Source organism: Podarcis muralis, chromosome 2 (genome assembly GCF_964188315.1).
Source record: "Podarcis muralis chromosome 2, rPodMur119.hap1.1, whole genome shotgun sequence".
NCBI lineage: Eukaryota > Metazoa > Chordata > Lepidosauria > Squamata > Lacertidae > Podarcis > Podarcis muralis.
The window spans coordinates 27,884,861-27,902,472 of record NC_135656.1 but is presented as its reverse complement, the minus strand read 5'-3'; the positions used below and the strand labels follow the sequence as shown (position 1 = coordinate 27,902,472).

General features: G+C 43.9%; 1 protein-coding gene across 2 annotated transcripts in view; it reads right to left on the bottom strand.

Annotated features, from left to right (window-relative positions):
* TTYH2 (tweety family member 2) overlaps positions 1-5,266 on the bottom strand; it is an 86,333-nt gene extending 81,067 nt beyond the window's left edge. The window contains exon 1 of one of the 2 annotated variants that reach the window (XM_028714054.2): positions 4,982-5,266. In XM_028714054.2, coding sequence (XP_028569887.2) covers positions 4,982-5,113 — 132 coding nt within the window. In that variant the 5' untranslated portion in view covers positions 5,114-5,266. The remainder of the gene's footprint in view (positions 1-4,981) is intronic. The other variant, XM_028714046.2, reaches the window with a different exon arrangement.
* Between the last annotated feature and the right edge of the window lie 12,346 nt (positions 5,267-17,612).

Genomic DNA, 17,612 nt, shown 5'->3' with positions numbered 1-17,612 from the left:
CTAGCTATTAACCAGCATGTAGGCTGCTATTATTAGATGCAGAAACTGTGAAGTAAAAAGTGAATAAGGCAAGCCATATGCGTGTGGGTGCGTGTGCAAAACGCAGCAGAAGGAATAGAAAACAGAATTTCTGATGATCTCTACTAAAGGGTTTGCCAATACAATTCTTAAAGTGACAGCAGAGGCAATACTGCGTTGCCTAGCAGCATGAATTCTTAGATCTTTCACAAGGCTTTGCAGTAGTGTATGCTTCCTTCAAAAGGAAAACGAAAGTATATCTAGCCCAGCAGGTGTTAAGTGCTCGGTATTCAAACTCCTGCCAGCTATGTACAATCCATAGATAAATCTATTGCTTTATGTAATCTGAACTGAATATATGTATTCATAAAGGACTATAAAAAAGGAAGTGTTATTGCCTGACCTACACAGACTCGTGAATTAAGATTCTTTCCAACTAGTTTTTTACCAGAGGGGTAAAAAAACAACCTAGGTAAATACTATGCCGAACCTGACTTGAATCTTTAAGAAAATAACTTTTATTGAGCCAACTATGTTAGAGAAGGTTTAGTAGGCTTTAAATTGCACAGAAGACGCCTTCAGGCAGAAAAGCATCTCAGCCAGAGGCGAACTTCAAGCTTGAGGTTCCCACAGTTTCCAGGGAATGAACTTGAGTGACCTTTCCTCTAGTACTCATGAAGATGGAGCATCTTCCATACAAAGCCTAAGTACTCCGCTTTTCCTGGCCCATATTCTAACAAACTGACAGCAATAAGGTAGTTGTAAAAAAAGTCACTGACATCTTCCTAGCAATTGCAATGAGCTGGCCTACATACCACCAGGCTCTGAAAGAATGATGAGAATCAGACAGCCTCTATTAGAGAGGGAAAGGGAATGGTTCTCACCTTTGTGGCTTTCTGAACTAATTAAGGGCACATTTACATAACTGCAGGACCCTTGGTTATTAATAGTAATTTTGAGGAACTGCCAGCAGGGAAAGAGACTCCCAAATACATCAAAAGGCAAAGTGAGCACTAAACATTGTTATCACAGGTTAAGTAATCACACAAGGAAGCTTTGAGACAAGTCCCACAGTGAGGGTCAAGTCCCAGTTGTAACTTGGAGCAGCACACATGTACACAACTTCCTGCTGACAAAGCAATACCAGCTAAACACATACAGTGGTACCTCGGGTTAAGAACTTAATTCGTTCTGGAGGTCTGTTCTTAACCTGAAACTGTCCTTAACCTGAAGCACCACTTTAGCTAATGGGGCCTCCCGCTGCTGCTGCGCTGCCGATGCACTATTTCTGTTCTCATCCTGAAGCAAAGTTCTTAACCCAAGGTACTATTTCTGGGTTAGCGGACTCTGTAACCTGAAGCATCTGTAACCTGAAGCGTCTGTAACCCGAGGTACCACTGTATCACACTCCATAATTTCCAAGAGAGTATAGAAGTGACCTAAGCAGGCCTAAGGGATGGTTAAGGATGCAAAGCTACTCAATTTATTTTTATATTGGACAAAGCCTCTTTCTGCAGATAGTTTCTACGGATACTACCTTCCCACTTTTCCATCTTTGGAACAAGCACACAGCCACCCAAAAGAAATGTTCGTTTCCTAGAGCAGTGGTTTCAAGCCTTTTTTTGTACGGCAACCCATAAGTCCAAACTTACTTTGTGCAGTAACCCATCGCTGTATTCTCACATGAATTTTGGACCACAGGTCTTCGGTGGCCATTGGTTTTGTGCATTTAAAATGCAAGTCTGCCTATTGTACAACCATTATGTGAGACATATATGCAACATACATAATTTGATGAAATATTTATAGGGCTTACAAAGATAATCATTGTTGTGCTTATGGGAGTGTAAAAACAACCAACACCTGATTGGTAAGTAATATAAATTTGGTGCTTGACCTCTGGAGGCGCACTCCATTGTCTCGAGACAGACAGATTGCAACAAAAACTTTATAAATTCATTCCACAAACACAGTTACACAAGGCCTGTTAAAAATACTTGTACAGTACTTCATTATATCTTATGATTTTTTCATGATGAAGTCCACTTTGGCAGGTATCAATGGGATGACAGAGCTTGCGTTTTGCCAAAGAGCAGGTGAGTGCAGGGTTTATTGGTTGTCAGACACAGTCTCAGATCCTTCCCGAAACATAGCCTGCTTCTGCATTTCAGTCTTCATAGCAGTTGTTGCTGAAAATCCTGCCTCCCAAAGGTAAAGGGACCCCTGACCATTAGGTCCAGTCGTGGCCGACTCTGGGGTTGCGGCGCTCATCTCGCTTTATTGGCCGAGGGAGCCGGCGTACAGCTTCCAGGTCATGTGGCCAGCATGACTAAGCTGCTTCTGGAGAACCAGAGCAGCGCACGGAAACGCCGTTTACCTTCCCGCCAGAGCGGTAGCTATTTATCTACTTGCACTTTGATGTGCTTTCGAACTGCTAGGTGGGCAGGAGCAGGGACCAAGCAGCGGGAGCTCACCCCGTTGCGGGTATTCGAACCGCCAACCTTCTGATTGGCAAGTCCTAGGCTCTGTGGTTTAACCCACAGCGCCACCCGCATCCCTTGCCTCCCAAAGGTATGGGCTACCAAATGGCAGCAGCGCAGTTACTACTTCTTCATCCACAAGTTCAGGCTACTCAGTGGCAACATGAAACCAACATTCTGACAATTTTTGGAAATGCTGTTGTCTTTGAGGGTCCTGTCACGTGATAGTTCAACGAGCCATTGTTCTTTCTGCACAAGTGGTGAGATCTGGTTGCAAATGGGCTTCATATACACTCAAACTTCTTTGTTTCTAAGCAAACTACAAATTACCCTTGACTATTAACGGGTTCTGAGATGGTTCACCAGAAAGTGCTCATACAGGGAGTTTTTTGAGTATTACAGCTTGCCTCTGATGCAAGCTCTATTAGCACTTTGTGGGAAACTGTCCCCAGAAGCATCGCCAGCCAGCAGAGAACTGGCCAATAAGAATCACAGAATCATAAAATTGAAGAGCTGGAAGGGACCACAAGGGTCATCTAGTCCAACCCCCTGCAAGGCAGGAATCTTTCACCCAACATGGGACTCACGACCTGGGGATTAAGCAGTGCCATGCTCTACCAGAGTCTTTCAGACATGCGGTTACAAGCAGCAACACAGCATTATAATAAGCCAATAAAACAGCTGTAAGAGGTACTCCTTCATGCCAGTTAAAGGCTGCAAGTGATATTTGGGATTTACTTATAAAGCCCGCAACCCATCTGCACTTCTGGGTCAAAACCCACAGGTTAGGAAACACTGTTCTAGACTATCAGCCTAAGAAGACCCACTTAGCCATGAAGTTCTCACTGAGTGACCCTCAGATGATCAAGTCACCATCTCTCAGCCTAACCTAACAGGCTTGGTGTGAGGATAAAATGTATGCCATCTTGAGATTGGCAGTGGAAGGGGGTGGGAGAAAAAAACAGAAATGCAATCAATAAAGACCCAGAGCAATGAAGAACTCTGCCACATCATTACCAAGGCAAACTAGTATATGGACAGCAAAGGAAACACAACAGAACTGGCTCCAAATACACAGATGACAAAATACAACAAACACTGTGCATCCAGAATGGATAGCAGCGTATCTGAAGCATTCACTGAAGTTAATGGGATCGCTACTTACAAATAGATTTCCACCCAAACAAGGATGCACAGGGAACTGAGGGGGAAGATAAAGGATCCAGCTATCTGAAGAGCAGACAAGGAGGGTTTCTAGCATATCACACATGCAAATAAGAGAGAGGGTTAGTTTTGCAAGGTTTTTTTTTTTGGGGGGGGGGGGTAAGAATGTTATATTTTGTGGGCCAGAGGGAGATGGGGAGAGGAGGGCGGAGTCAAGTTTTGGGGAAGCCAATGGAAAATGTAACTGCCTTTGCATGTGCAAGAGCCGAGCGAAACATAACCTTCGGGCAGGACTCAGAAAGATGCCTTATTAACACAGAGACGCCTGCTTCTTTAAAAAGATTTGCAAAATTCAAATGGCACCTCTCATCATCGAATGCGCGCGTCTATTTTAATTTGCAATTCAGGTCAATTCCCCCCAAAAGGGTGGGGTGGGTGACGGGTGGAGGGGATAAAATGCTACACAGCTTAATATTTAAAATCAGAGCCACTGGATCTTGCCCACAGCACAGAGGAAACAGGACCTGGCGTGTTTGGGGTTTTTTCCCCAGGCTGCCCCCCCCCCCGAGAATCTTAATTACCAGGCGATTGGCTGGGATGCCGCAAAAAGGGGTCAAAAGAGGCACTGCGGGAGACTGGATGCTGGTCTGCTTTACTCCAAAGGAGTACAGGACCGGTGGCCACGAGTCATTTGCGTCCTGATCGGATAGGCACAGGAGCATATATGAAGGTGCGCAAGGCAACAACTGCCCACGAGGATTTCACGAGACCACCACGCTCAGAATAGCCATCGGGGGGTGCGGATGGGTGAGCGCAGGGGTGCTAACTTGAATAAAATAAGGGGGAGGCAAGCCCCGCCCCGCATAATCCATCCATCACAAGACGTGGGGCAACCACACCATTTGAACAACAATGCCCATCAACTTGGGGGGGGGGCTCAAATTTTTTTTGGGGGGTGAACGGACCTCGGCCCCTAGGAGTTGGGGTAGAAACAAAGCGGGGCAGCGAGGACGGCACTTGACGGAGTTGCAAGCCCCTTCCATTAGAGGAGGCGTTTTGTCGAGGGCAGGCATTTTGTGGGAAACCGATCGCGGGGGGGAGCCACTCCGGATCTCTCTCCCTCCCTCTTCGGTAGGCCGAGGGATCCAGTCCGGGGGGATCCCACCGCAGGACCTGGCAACCGCCCCAGAGCTGAAGGTCGCGCTGGGAAGCGCGGGAGGCCCAGCCAAGCGCAGCAGTGGGGTTTTGCATGGAGGGCGCCCCATTCATTCTACCCTACGGGGGAAGAGGATCATGCACCGGGCGGGCGGGCAGCGCACCTGCTGATAGTCGGCGTCCCTCGGGCGGAAGGCGCTGGAGACCGGCTGCAGGCGGAGGCTCAAGTGGGGCAGCCCGTGCAGCCACGACGCCCACCAGGGCGCCAGGTAGTCGGCCCGCGCCGCAGGCAACATCGCGACCCCGGGCCTGCCGGCTGCAGATGCTGCAGCTGCTCGCCCCCTCCTCGGACAGGCACCCGCTCCTCCTGCCGCCGCTGCCGCTTCTCGTGCCGCGTCCGCTCTCCGCACGCCGATCGCGGCCCGGCCTCCTTCGCCGTCGCGGAGCGCGCTCGCCAAGCGCCGCCCCTTCTATTCTCCGCGATGGGGAGGCGGGGCAGGGCGGGGACGGGGCGGGGGGCGCAAGCCGGGCCATTCTGGGAGGGAGCGGACGCCCCCTGCGGGATCCGCCCGACTGGCGGGGGCGATGCTTGCAAGGAAGTTCCCAGCAGCACTCCGTCTTCCTTCTCTCCCTCCCGGCAAGAGATTTTTGGGGGTGTCAATCCTTATGTGGGGCGCATGGTCGCAGCAGGATTATGCTATATTTGGGGTGTGTGTGTGTGTGCAGGACACCCACCTGTCATCATCCTCTGTCTGGCTCCGTCTAGCACATTAGGAATTTCTTTTGACCTCAAGTGCTGAGAAAAATCTGTCCGAATCTTTCTCCTTTTTTAAAAAAGTATTTTTATTTATTTACTTGATTTTTTTTGGATGGGGGCAACTGTCCCCCTGGCTATGGTGGGGCGGGGTGTGCATCTCTGACTCGCATGCAAACATAATCCTGTGTTCTTGCTTTTAATGTCATCTCCTAGTGAGGGGGAAGTGAAACATCTACAAGGGAGGGGCTGCCCCAACTATGGAATATCCTCTCCAAAGAAAATGCGCCTGGCACAAATTTCATTGTCTTTTAGTCACTGGGCCATAACTCACACTCTCTCTCTCTCTCTCTCTCTCTCTCTCTCTCTCTGTCTATCTATCGATCTGTTAAGTTGTGGGTGAGCATATCAGACAACACAGCGATTCTTCAAACAGCTCTTGTTTATTCACAGGCCGGAACAGAACTGAACTGAAGGGTTCAACCAGCCTGCTTATATAGAGCTCCACTAGAACACAACAGTAACCATTTTCTGTAACTATCCAATCACTGAACGTCACTTTCAATCTCTTATTTGCATATGTGGACCTGAGTGAAAACTATCTACAGTATCCCCCTGCTGGCCCAGCGTGAGAACTTCAGTACATAACACCATCTATCTATCTTCACTCATTTTTCACACAGTCATTTCACTCAGTCACTCAGACATTTCAAAACATGTTTACTATATTAAATATTTCAAACTCTCCTACTGTCTATTGTGCTTTGTATTTCCTGCATGTACTATTTATTCTTTATTTTTATAACCCTCCTTGGAAATCATTAGCAAAATGCAGCACATAAATGTTTTAAATAGAGTTCTCTCTTTAAAAACAAACAAACCCCCACACCTTTCCCACAAAGCCTTTGCCCTCAATCCAACTTGTTCAGCACACACCTTGCCTCAAGGAGTAACTGAAGAGGCATGTCAGCAGGGAGAAATGTGTGAGGGGAAGCTGGAAGATTCAGGCTAGGCAAGAGACTTCTTCACACAACAAAGCATGGATTTTGCCCTCACTAGATGTAGCGACAGCCACCAATTTGGATGGTTTTAATTAAAGATAGGACAAATTCATGGGAGGATGAGGCTATCAAACGCTACTAGCCATGACTAAAACTAACCAACTAAAACATTGGTCACTAGCAACGGTGGTAGAAACCGTCCCAAGAAGAGAGACATTCAAGGTCCCAATGCCTGCATTTGAAACATGTCTTATGTCTCATGACCACAAATAGGAATTCTCTGTCGTTTCTCAGTTGGTAATGAGGAAGTTCTGAATTGGCCTAGGGATTGCTTAACTTACAGAGCCTAACTGCTTCCTAACTTACAGAAAATCACTACTTGGACATACTACTGCCTGCTATGTCGCAAAAGCGCTAATTTGCAGTTTCTCTTCCCATTTAAAAAATAAATAAAGCATAAACCTCACAAAGTCAATCACTGGGTGCATTCTGCAGGGGACAGATCATGTACAGGAAGCATACACACAGAGAATTTATTTTCAGAGAAACAATCAGTGCAAGATGGTAAAAGGGTGGGAGCCATCCTGGTCCCTGACTCTACACCAGGAACTGCTAATTCTCTACCCAGAAAGGGCTGTTGACTCCACCCTCCCCCACAAAAAAACCAACCCCTCCCCACAAAATCGAGCCACATGCAACTCTTCATTCATGTGTTCACTGAATGGTAGTGTCTACATGACGATTATCCCCACCTTTAGCGTTCTGTGCAGGACTTGAAACACTTGGGTGCGATTTAATGCATACTTTCATAGAAAACCTCTCCCTCACTGCTTATTAACCCAACCCTGACAGCCTCTGGATTATGGCCAGTATTACTTTGATAATACCATCAATATATGCATTAAAGTCTATATGGAAGTTGTAGTGCCTCAGTTGTCTACACACTTTCATGTGGGTGGGTGGGATATCCTGTGTTATAGAGAAGGATCAATAAACCTTATTTTTATAACTTATTTAAGGGCAGTAGAGAAGCAAGCCTTGTGTCCCAGACTGTTCATCAAACCCTCTCAGGCATGCCAAAGCATGCTGCCTTTTTGACTTTACTAGGTTAACTCAGGAAGTGGGAAGAAAGTGCATAGGGACAGCCATGTGGCAGAGTTGTTTTGTTTCATGCTTTCCATTCATGACCGTGTCCATGCTTTCAGGAAGCGACAGATCAGCAGCAACATGGGAAGGGGTAGTGTTACCCATTACCAGAACTTGAGCTTTTTCAGTTCCATGGAAATCTGGCAGGGCCAATTATCCTCAAACATCAGTGTGACAGCAGTTTGTAAATATCTGAATGAGAGGCATGGAGGGATGGAGTTTGAGGAAATGACATAGATTAAACCCAGCTTCTGCAATGACACTGTATCTCCACCTCACTTCAAGGTCTCAGCATCAGCAGAAACAATGGATGGGGAAATCATACAGACCCCAAACAGCAGCTGTTATTTGAGGAATGCAGCAGTGCTAGCTCAGCTTATTTCAGCACCATTTTCTTCCCTGTAGAAATCCTCTTTCTGACATTTGGAGGAGGCTGCTGCGGAAGAGAAAGCAGCGTCTACCCCAGATCTCACTTAGTCCTTTGCCATATACAGCACTTACCTAATGATCTCAGATCATCTTGCCAGCCTTTGGAATTCTCTTGGGAGTTAGCGAGACCTTGGGCTACATATTGTGAATCGACATTTTTATCAACGTAGTGCAGAAATGGGCAGGCCCCCTAGCAAATCAATAAGAAAAAAAGTTAATTAAATCAGATCTGAGCTGCTAGTCAAAGGAAAGGGAGAAGAGCCATTTTTCACTTTCTAGCAGCACAAATTCTTGGGCAGAGGGATACATGTTCTCTCTCTGAATCATTCTAGAACACAAAATGTCCATCACTGGGGAATACTGCCTGCAGAAAACCATCTTTAGTTACTCTTCTCACCGATTCTAGAGGGTAGCTGCATTAATCGACTGCAGCAAAACTAGTAAGACCGCCGAGTAGATACCAGAAAAAGAACAAAGCAAATTCTCAATTATTTGATTTTCTTGGATTTCCAACACAGAATATTTGCCTGGAGATACTAGTCCATAGGACGTGGGTGGCGCTGTGGACTAAACCACAGAGCCTAGGGCTTGCCGATCAGAAGGTTGGCGGTTTGAATCCCTGTGACGGGGTGAGCTCCTGTTGTTGGGTCCCTGCTCCTGCCAACCTAGCATAGAATCATAGAATCATAGAATCATAGAATCATAGAGTTGGAAGAGACCACAAGGGCCATCGAGTCCAACCCCCTGCCAAGCAGGAAACACCATCAGAGCACTCCTGACATATGGTTGTCAAGCCTCTGCTTAAAGACCTCCAAAGAAGGAGACTCCACCACACTCCTTGGCAGCAAATTCCACTGTCGAACAGCTCTTACTGTCAGGAAGTTCTTCCTAATGTTTAGGTGGAATCTTCTTTCTTGTAGTTTGGATCCATTGCTCCGTGTCCGCTTCTCTGGAGCAGCAGAAAACAGCCTTTCTCCCTCCTCTATGTGACATCCTTTTATATATTTGAACATGGCTATCATATCACCCCTTAACCTCCTCTTCTCCAGGCTAAACATGCCCAGCTCCCTTAGCCGTTCCTCATAAGGCATCATTTCCAGGCCTTTGACCATTTTGGTTGCCCTCCTCTGGACACGTTCCAGTTTGTCAGTGTCCTTCTTGAACTGTGGTGCCCAGAACTGGACACAGTACTCCAGGTGAGGTCTGACCAGAGCAGAATACAGTGGCACTATTACTTCCCTTGATCTAGATGCTATACTCCTATTGATGAGGCCCAGAATTGCATTGGCTTTTTTAGCTGCCGCGTCACACTGTTGGCTCATGTCAAGTTTGTGGTCAACCAAGACTCCTAGATCCTTTTCACATGTACTGCTCTCAAGCCAGGTGTCACCCATCTTGTATTTGTGCCTCTCATTTTTTTTGCCCAAGTGCAATACTTTACATTTCTCCCTGTTAAAATTCATCTTGTTTGTTTTGGCCCAGTTCTCTAATCTGTCAAAGTCGTTTTGAAGTGTGATCCTGTCCTCTGGGGTGTTAGCCACCCCTCCCAGTTTGGTGTCATCTGCAAATTTGATCAGGATGCCCTTGAGTCCATCATCCAAGTCGTTGATAAAGATGTTGAATAAGACATAGCAGTTTGAAAGCATGTCAAAGTGTAAGTAGATAAATAGTTACCACTCCAGTGGGAAGGTAAACGGCGTTTCCATGCGCTGCTCTGGTTCACCAGAAGCGGCTTAGTCATGCTGGCCACATGACCCAGAAGCTGTCTGCCGACCAAAAGCCGGCTCCCTCGGCCAGTAAAGCGAGATGAGCGGTGCAACCCCAGAGTCGTCCACGACTGGACCTAACAATCAGGGGTCCCTTTACCTTTTACTAGTCCATAACAATATTGGTTTCTGTTTTTATATTTGTTAAAACACACTTGTGGAATGCAGTGCTCATCTATTATATAAAGTGCAAAGGGAAAACTGAAAATACGTACCTAGAGCACTTATGATGTTGGATGGTACTACAAGTTCTGCTGTTTTAGAAGTAAGCTGTGGAATCACACATTTTAGTTCACTTAAAAATAATAAGATTCGACTCCTTTTAAAATGTAAGACTTCAGTACATATAGTGACTGTACGGTTTAAGGCTTTGATGTTTTGTATAACGTGTGTGTGTTTTGTGTGTGGATATAACGTTTAATACAAATAAATGTTTTTGCCCCCATCCCAATAAAATGCTTCCAGTATTTTAACAACCATTTGCTTCTTCTGACATCTCAGACCCAGTTGTGGCCATACTGTACTGCTCCAGTCTTAAGGAGGAAAAGCATTGCTTCACAACCTTGCCACATGCTTCCCCCTCCAACATCACAAAAAGAACTGCCTGTCTTAAGTGGGTCAGATCACTGGTCCATCAAGTTCAATATTATCTACACTTAGCAACAGCTCTCCAGGATTTCAGACAAAGGATGTCTCAACTCTACCTAGAGATGCTGGGAATTGAAGCTTGGGATTTTCAGCTTGCGAAAGAGACACTCTGCCACTGAGTGATGGCCGCAGTTCCGCCCTTGTTTCTTTCCCCTAATGTTGTGACAATCTGTTCCATCTCTGCACACAGCTCACTTGAGGATTGGACTTTACCTGACAAGCTTGTTTCCTTGAAACAAGCTGTATTTGTGAAAAAGCTCTTGAAAAACCTACATTTGGAGGAAAATATTGAGCAGTGGCTCAGCAGGAAATTAGCCAGACTACATAATAGCCCATCCGGCTTTGTAGCCTCTATGAATCACAGTAGCCGTGAGCTGTATTTATAGCTTCCTACGCCTTTGGTTAATAGAGTGTATAAATCCCAAAGCTTTTTCAGCATGATGTCATGACCTCCAGCCTGATGCAATGAATCTTTCACACTCTCCCAACTCAAGGCTTCTTTATAGGGAATGGTAATTATCACACTGCCATTGAGATGGCCCTCTCGACAACTCCAGGATTGTGCTAAACGCAAGTGATATTTGCATGAATAAACAACAATCTTTCCCTACTTCGAAGACTAGGCATCAGATGTTTTCATGCTACATCTAAATGCCCCTTATTAAACTACCAATGGTCTTGATGGTACCTTTATAACAGATATAGACATACTTCAGAGGATCAACTTGTTTATTATCACTAATCTTCTTATACGCTGCCTTCAAAAGCCTACCATAAAAGGTCACCTGTTTCAATACATTTCTTTATTACTGTGTTCCTGCCAAGCCATATGGAACTAGCCAAGCACTGGCAATTTCCACACCTTATATACACAACCACGTGGAATCCTAGAGTCTGTGATGAAAAGATAATGGCTACACTAACCCATCGGGACACGGGTGGCACTGTGGGTTAAACCACAGAGCCAAGGGCTTGCCGATCAGAAGGTCAGTAGTTCAAATCCCCGCGACGGGGTGAGCTCCCGTGGCTCGGTCCCTGCTCCTGCCAACCTAGCAGTTCAAAAGCATGTCAAAGTGCAAGTAGATAAATAGGTACTGCTCCGGTGGGAAGGTAAACAGTGTTTCCGTGCGCTGCTCTGGTTCGCCAGAAGCGGCTTAGTCATGCTGGCCGCATGACGCTGTACGCCGGCTCCCTCGGCCTGTAAAGCGAGATGAGTGCCGCAACCCCAGTCATCTGCGACTGGACCTAACGGTCAGGGGTCCCTTTACCTTTACCTTGACGAATCAGCCTCAGTTATCCTAGCAAAACCAGATGTTTTCTTAAGAATAGCGTGTATTTATGATATACCTGGATAACTTCCTAAGCATGTTGAACTTCCCCAAATGTTTCAAAAGATTTGGGCTTCCTGGTTTTATCAACATAAACTTGGGTCCAGATATCTTGTGAGCTGAAGGCCAGATATGCAATGCCTCCGCTGTTGAGACAGGTGATTATATCTACTATTTCTCCATTCCCCTGCAGTACCCTGCAAATGTACATCACCCAACAGCAGGTGATGTTGTAGGGTGAAATCTCTGAAAATTCCCTTCCACCTACAGAGTCCACTGCTCAATGAGATACTGTACTTTTCTGTGGTTGGAAGGAGCTCTTACTACCACACGCAAGAACAAGTCTGGATCTAAGCCATCGTGTGTACACCTGAGATAGCTTGTGAAAAATAGTTTGACTTCTCAGCAGCGCGATGTCTTTTGTTTCTGTATTATCGCTTCCTGTTTGTATTCATTCCTCAAGTGCAAACAGAATTTCTTCCAAGCGTGTGTTAACAACCTGTAGCAGTAACTACAGCCAGGGGGGAGGTAGGAGTCAAATTTCAGAACAGTATAAGATTTTATGAGAATCAACTGAAATTGGAAAAAATACAAACATGTGCACGCACACACTCACAATCTATGGTGATCTGGTGTTACGATTTTTGGAGGCAAACAGGATCCTGCTTTCGGAAATGATTAAGAAACCACCCATTTACCACTGCAAGGCAGCTCAATCCTACAAAAGCTGTTCCCACACTCAGTGGATGGGAATGATTTACTGCTAGTTAGCGAATGAGATTCATTGCTATTGCACCCCCCCAACCCCCCCCCCACCAGTATTATGTATATCACAGAAAACACAAGTATAGTATATAGTATAGTATATAGTATATTACTAGAAAACACAAGGGGGGAGAGGATGGTTTTCTGTGATGTGAATCAAGCTATATTTAAAAGCACCATTCTAGAGGAAATGGGAGACAAAGTTCACATTTGGATTAAAATCTCTCATGTGCTGCTGGTGAACCCCAGGGTCACACTCTGCTTTTGCTTTTCTCTCATGCAGAATTTGCTTATGCTCCTTCATTTCCACAAGCGGCACAATGAACAGAAACAATAAGCATTAATTCCTGCAGGCGAATTAAAAAGCCTCTGGAGCAAATGTTATCTAGCAAATGTTTCCCCAGCGTGAAACAATACACAATGGGAAGGCCTGCTTTGTGCCAGAGGAAGAGCTAGGCGTCTATTATTAGATATCAGTGTGAAACATTTTGGGAAATGAAACGGTAGTTTAAGCCAGAGCTTCACACAGATTGCCTCTCCTTCCATTGCGGTTAATGTTCAGCTATATCCAGCAAAAGGCAAGCAAAACCCAAGCATGCATTGTGATTTGGCAAATTTGATTCTCCCATCCCACCCCGAAACCCATTATAACCAACACAACTTTTCATCTATTGTCTCACACTACAGTTCCCATGATCCCATGATACAGGTTCTGCTAGCAACAGCTGATGGGAGTTGTAGTACAAAAACAGCTGGGAGACCAAGTTGGGGAAACACTGAACTAGAGGATCCTTCTGGTCCTATGTGGTTCTATGATATAAATCAAACATTCTTCTTAACATACAGCACCATCTAAAGGCACGATTTTGAATAACATTCACTGCGAGTTTACAGTACTGTATTTAAGAGTGCAACTTGCTTCTTCGTGCAATCAATAGAGTCCCCATCTGCCTTCTCTTCAAATAATCATGAGTGACTAATTTGAATGCCTTGAGAAGCTATTGGCTGAAACCACAGACAAGTAGCTGCCATTTTGGGAAAGCTGCTATACGCTTCCAGTGAGTAAATATTTGGTGGGGAATTTCCACAAGAAGCTTAAAAATAGGTGACTCCAGATAAAATACTTGCTAACCACCATCTACAGACCAGCAGCTTTTACAACCTCAGAGGCCCCAGAGATATTGAAGCAGTTAATTAATTCTTACACAACAAAAAAACCGGCCATCAATATATATACACCTTTGTTACTGTTGTTTAGTCGTTTAGTCGTGTCCGACTCTTCGTGACCCCATGAACCAGAGCACGCCAGGCACTCCTGTCTTCCACTGCCTCCCACAGTTTGGTCAGACTCATGTTTGTAGCTTTGAGGACACTGTCCAACCATCTCATCCTCTGTCGTCCCCTTCTCCATGTGCCCTCAATCTTTCCCAACATCAGGGTCTTTTCCAGGGAGCCTTCTCTTCTCATGAGGTGGCCAAAGTATTGGAGCCTCAGCTTCAGGACCTGTCCTTCCAGTGAGCACTCAGGGCTGATTTCCTTCAGAATGGATGCGTTTGATCTTCTTGCAGTCCATGGGACTCTCAAGAGTCTCCTCCAGCACCATAATTCAAAAGCATCAATTCTTCTGCGATCTGCCTTCTTTATGGTCCAGCTCTCACTTCCATATATCACTACCGGGAAAACCATAGCTTTAACTATACGGACCTTTGTTGGCAAGGTGATGTCTCTGCTTTTTAAGATGCTGTCTAGGTTTGCCATCGCCTTTCTCCCAAGGAGCAGGCGTCTTTTAATTTCGTGACTCCTGTCACCATCTGCAGTGATTTGTTACTAGCAAATCTATTTGATATACAGGTAATGAGAGAGGAATGGAATAAAGAATTAGATATCTCAGTTTCAACCACACAGTGGGAAACTGTTTTAAGTGCCATAACAAAGGTGTTTCAGGACCTTAAATTGAAGCTCAAAAAAACAACAACAAAAAACATTGACAATATACTAGACCCCATTATGTTTGTTTTAAAAAAGGCTATCTAAGGTATCTACCTGTTGGAGATGCAATAGGGATAGTGCTTCTCTAAAATGTATGTTTTTCATTGTCCTATATTGAAAGTTTTTGGGCAGAAGGTAACTGAAACTATCAACAGAACTGTATGGAACAAGCTTACATTTACAGAGCAAAATATCCTTTTGAATTATATACCCAGCATATGAAATCTTACAAAAGGACAATATGAGTGGACTCTCCATGCCCTTACCACAGCAAAAAGACTGATACTGATGAATTGGAAAAATAAAAATGTGGCTCCCTTCTACGATTGGATTGAAGACTTATACAAACTCGCAACATGTGAACAACATGCATATAAACACAGACTTACCATGGACAAATTCAATGATATTTGAAATCCATTCTTACAAATACTGTAACAGGTTAAGATCTGGTGAAGTACAATACAGTGGTACCTCGGGTTACAGACGCTTCAGGTTACAGACTCTGCTAACCCAGAAATAGTACCTCGGGTTAAGAACTTTACCTCAGGATGAGAACAGAAATCATGCGGCAGCAGGAGGCCCCATTAGCTAAAGTGGTACCTCAGGTTAAGAACAGTTTCAGGTTAAGAATGGACCTCCAGAATGAATTAAGTTCTTAACCCAAGGTACCACTGTAACAACTTTGTATAGTATGGTTTTGGGTTTTCCCCTCCCCCCTTTATTTTCCCTTCTACGTGGGTGCTGTTTCTCTTTTTCCTTTTCTGTCTTTTCTTTACGTCTCACCGTGTTTAGTGCACATATAATTATGTACTTTTAAACTTTCAATAAAGATGTCTGGAAAAAATAAAAATAAAAATGAGTGACTCGCTCTGTGCTATTTCAGAAACAGCAACTTTCACACCTCAGCCACATGGTCCCATCACTCTCCAACCACAGAGGTTTCCTGGCTGGCAGGCTGGCAGCTTTTGCACGTAACATTTTACGCCGGATGGAGGATTTGCCAAATAAGGGAGAAAAACGGTGAGTGCAATTGGAAATGACCAATACAAAAACTTTTAAGTTGCACACATATATTTGTGGGTAAGAGGATTAAAAAGGGTTGAATACTAGGCTTATTCTATACAGTGGTACCTTGGTTCTCAAATGTCTTGGTACTCAAACAACTTGGAACTAATTACAGATAGGTAGCCGTGTTGGTCTGCCATAGTCAAAACAAAAAAAATTCCTTCCAGTAGCACCTTAAAGACCAACTAAGTTAGTTCTTGGTATGAGCTTTCGTGTGCATGCACACTTCTTCAGATACCAAGAATCTGAAGAAGCGTGCATGCACACGAAAGCTCATACCAAGAACTAACTTAGTTGGTCTTTAAGGTGCTACTGGAAGGAATTTTTTTTGTTTTAACTTGGAACTAAAACACTGCAAACCCGAAAGCAAGTGTTCTGGTTTGCGAACATTTTTCGGAAGCTGAACGTGCTCCGTTTTGAGTGTTATGCTTCCAATTTGAGTGCCACACTTCCGTTTTGAGTGTTACACTGAGGTCTGTCTGTTTTTGCTATTTATTTTTTGTTTTTGGTTTTTTTTGTTTGTTTTTGTGACTGTGTGGAACCCAGTTCAGCTACTGATTGATTGATTGATTGTGTGACTGCAGTACATTGTTTATTGCTTTCATTTTATGGATCAATGGTCTCGTTAGATAGTAAAATTCATGTTAAATTGCTGTTTTAGGGGTTGTTTTTAAAAGTCTGGAACGGATTAATCCATTTTGCATTACTTTCTATGGGAAAGCGAGCCTTGGTTTTAGAACACTTTGGTTTTGGAACAGACGTCCAGAATGGATTAAGTTTGAGAACCAAGGTACCACTGTACATGGAATCTTATCAGATTCTACAACCTCTACTGTAACAAGCAAAATCCTAACTTTCTTCAAATACCTTGGAGCATAACATGGTTTTTATGTAATGCTTCTTAAATTGACACTTAGAGCCTTCCTTGATCAATAGTTTTAACAAATGTCCTTAAATTCTATTGTTATCTCTTATTCAGAGCTGTAAATGAGGTATTTTCTTTTGCTTCTCAGTAAATCTAATAATTTCTTTAACACAATTTTTGGAAGGAAGAATTCCTTTAAAAAAAATGCTTTATTGGTTTTTAAAAAAATAACAAAACAAAAGACCAAATCAAACAATATATAGCAATCAACAAAAGGCAATTCAAAATTAACACTCATTAACTACCAAAAAGAGACACAAAATTAAGTCCATCCGTCGCTAATTCTAATATGACTTCTGGTCTCCCCACTGTTCCTAAGTTTCCTTTCACTGCTCATTTAATTTTATCTCTCCTAAATTCTCTATCATTTCAAATCTATAACAATCTCTTATTTCATGCAGAAAATCAATCCAAGCCTGCCAAAGAACTGGTAATATTACAATGTTCTTTTAAATAATCTCTTCTTAGTAATCTCTTTTAAAATAAAAAATTAAATAAATATTCCACTCTCTGTTGAATATTTGATCTGTAGGGTCTTGGAATTTTGCTGTTAATCTTGCTAGTTCAGCATATTCTAACATCTAGTTTTGTGGGCGCGGAGTCCCCTTTCCATATTTTAGCAATTACTACCCTAGCTGCTACTGTCGCATACATGAATATTTTCCTTAATCTTTTTGGGATTTCATTATTCATTATGCCTTGTAGGAAGCCTTCAGGCTTCTTTGGGAAGGAGTATTTAAACATTTTTTTTAAAGTTCATTGTAAGTTATTTCACAAAAATCCCTAATTTTTTTACAGTTCCACCACATATGGATCATGGTGCCTTCCGCCTCCCCAACAGATGTTTGATTTAGCTTTATACATTTTAACGAGTTTTACAGACGTTAAATACCATCGGTAAAGCATCTTCATGCAGTTCTCCTTCAAATCGTAGCAAGCTGTAAATTTAAGGCCCTCCCTCTACAGCCTCTCCCAT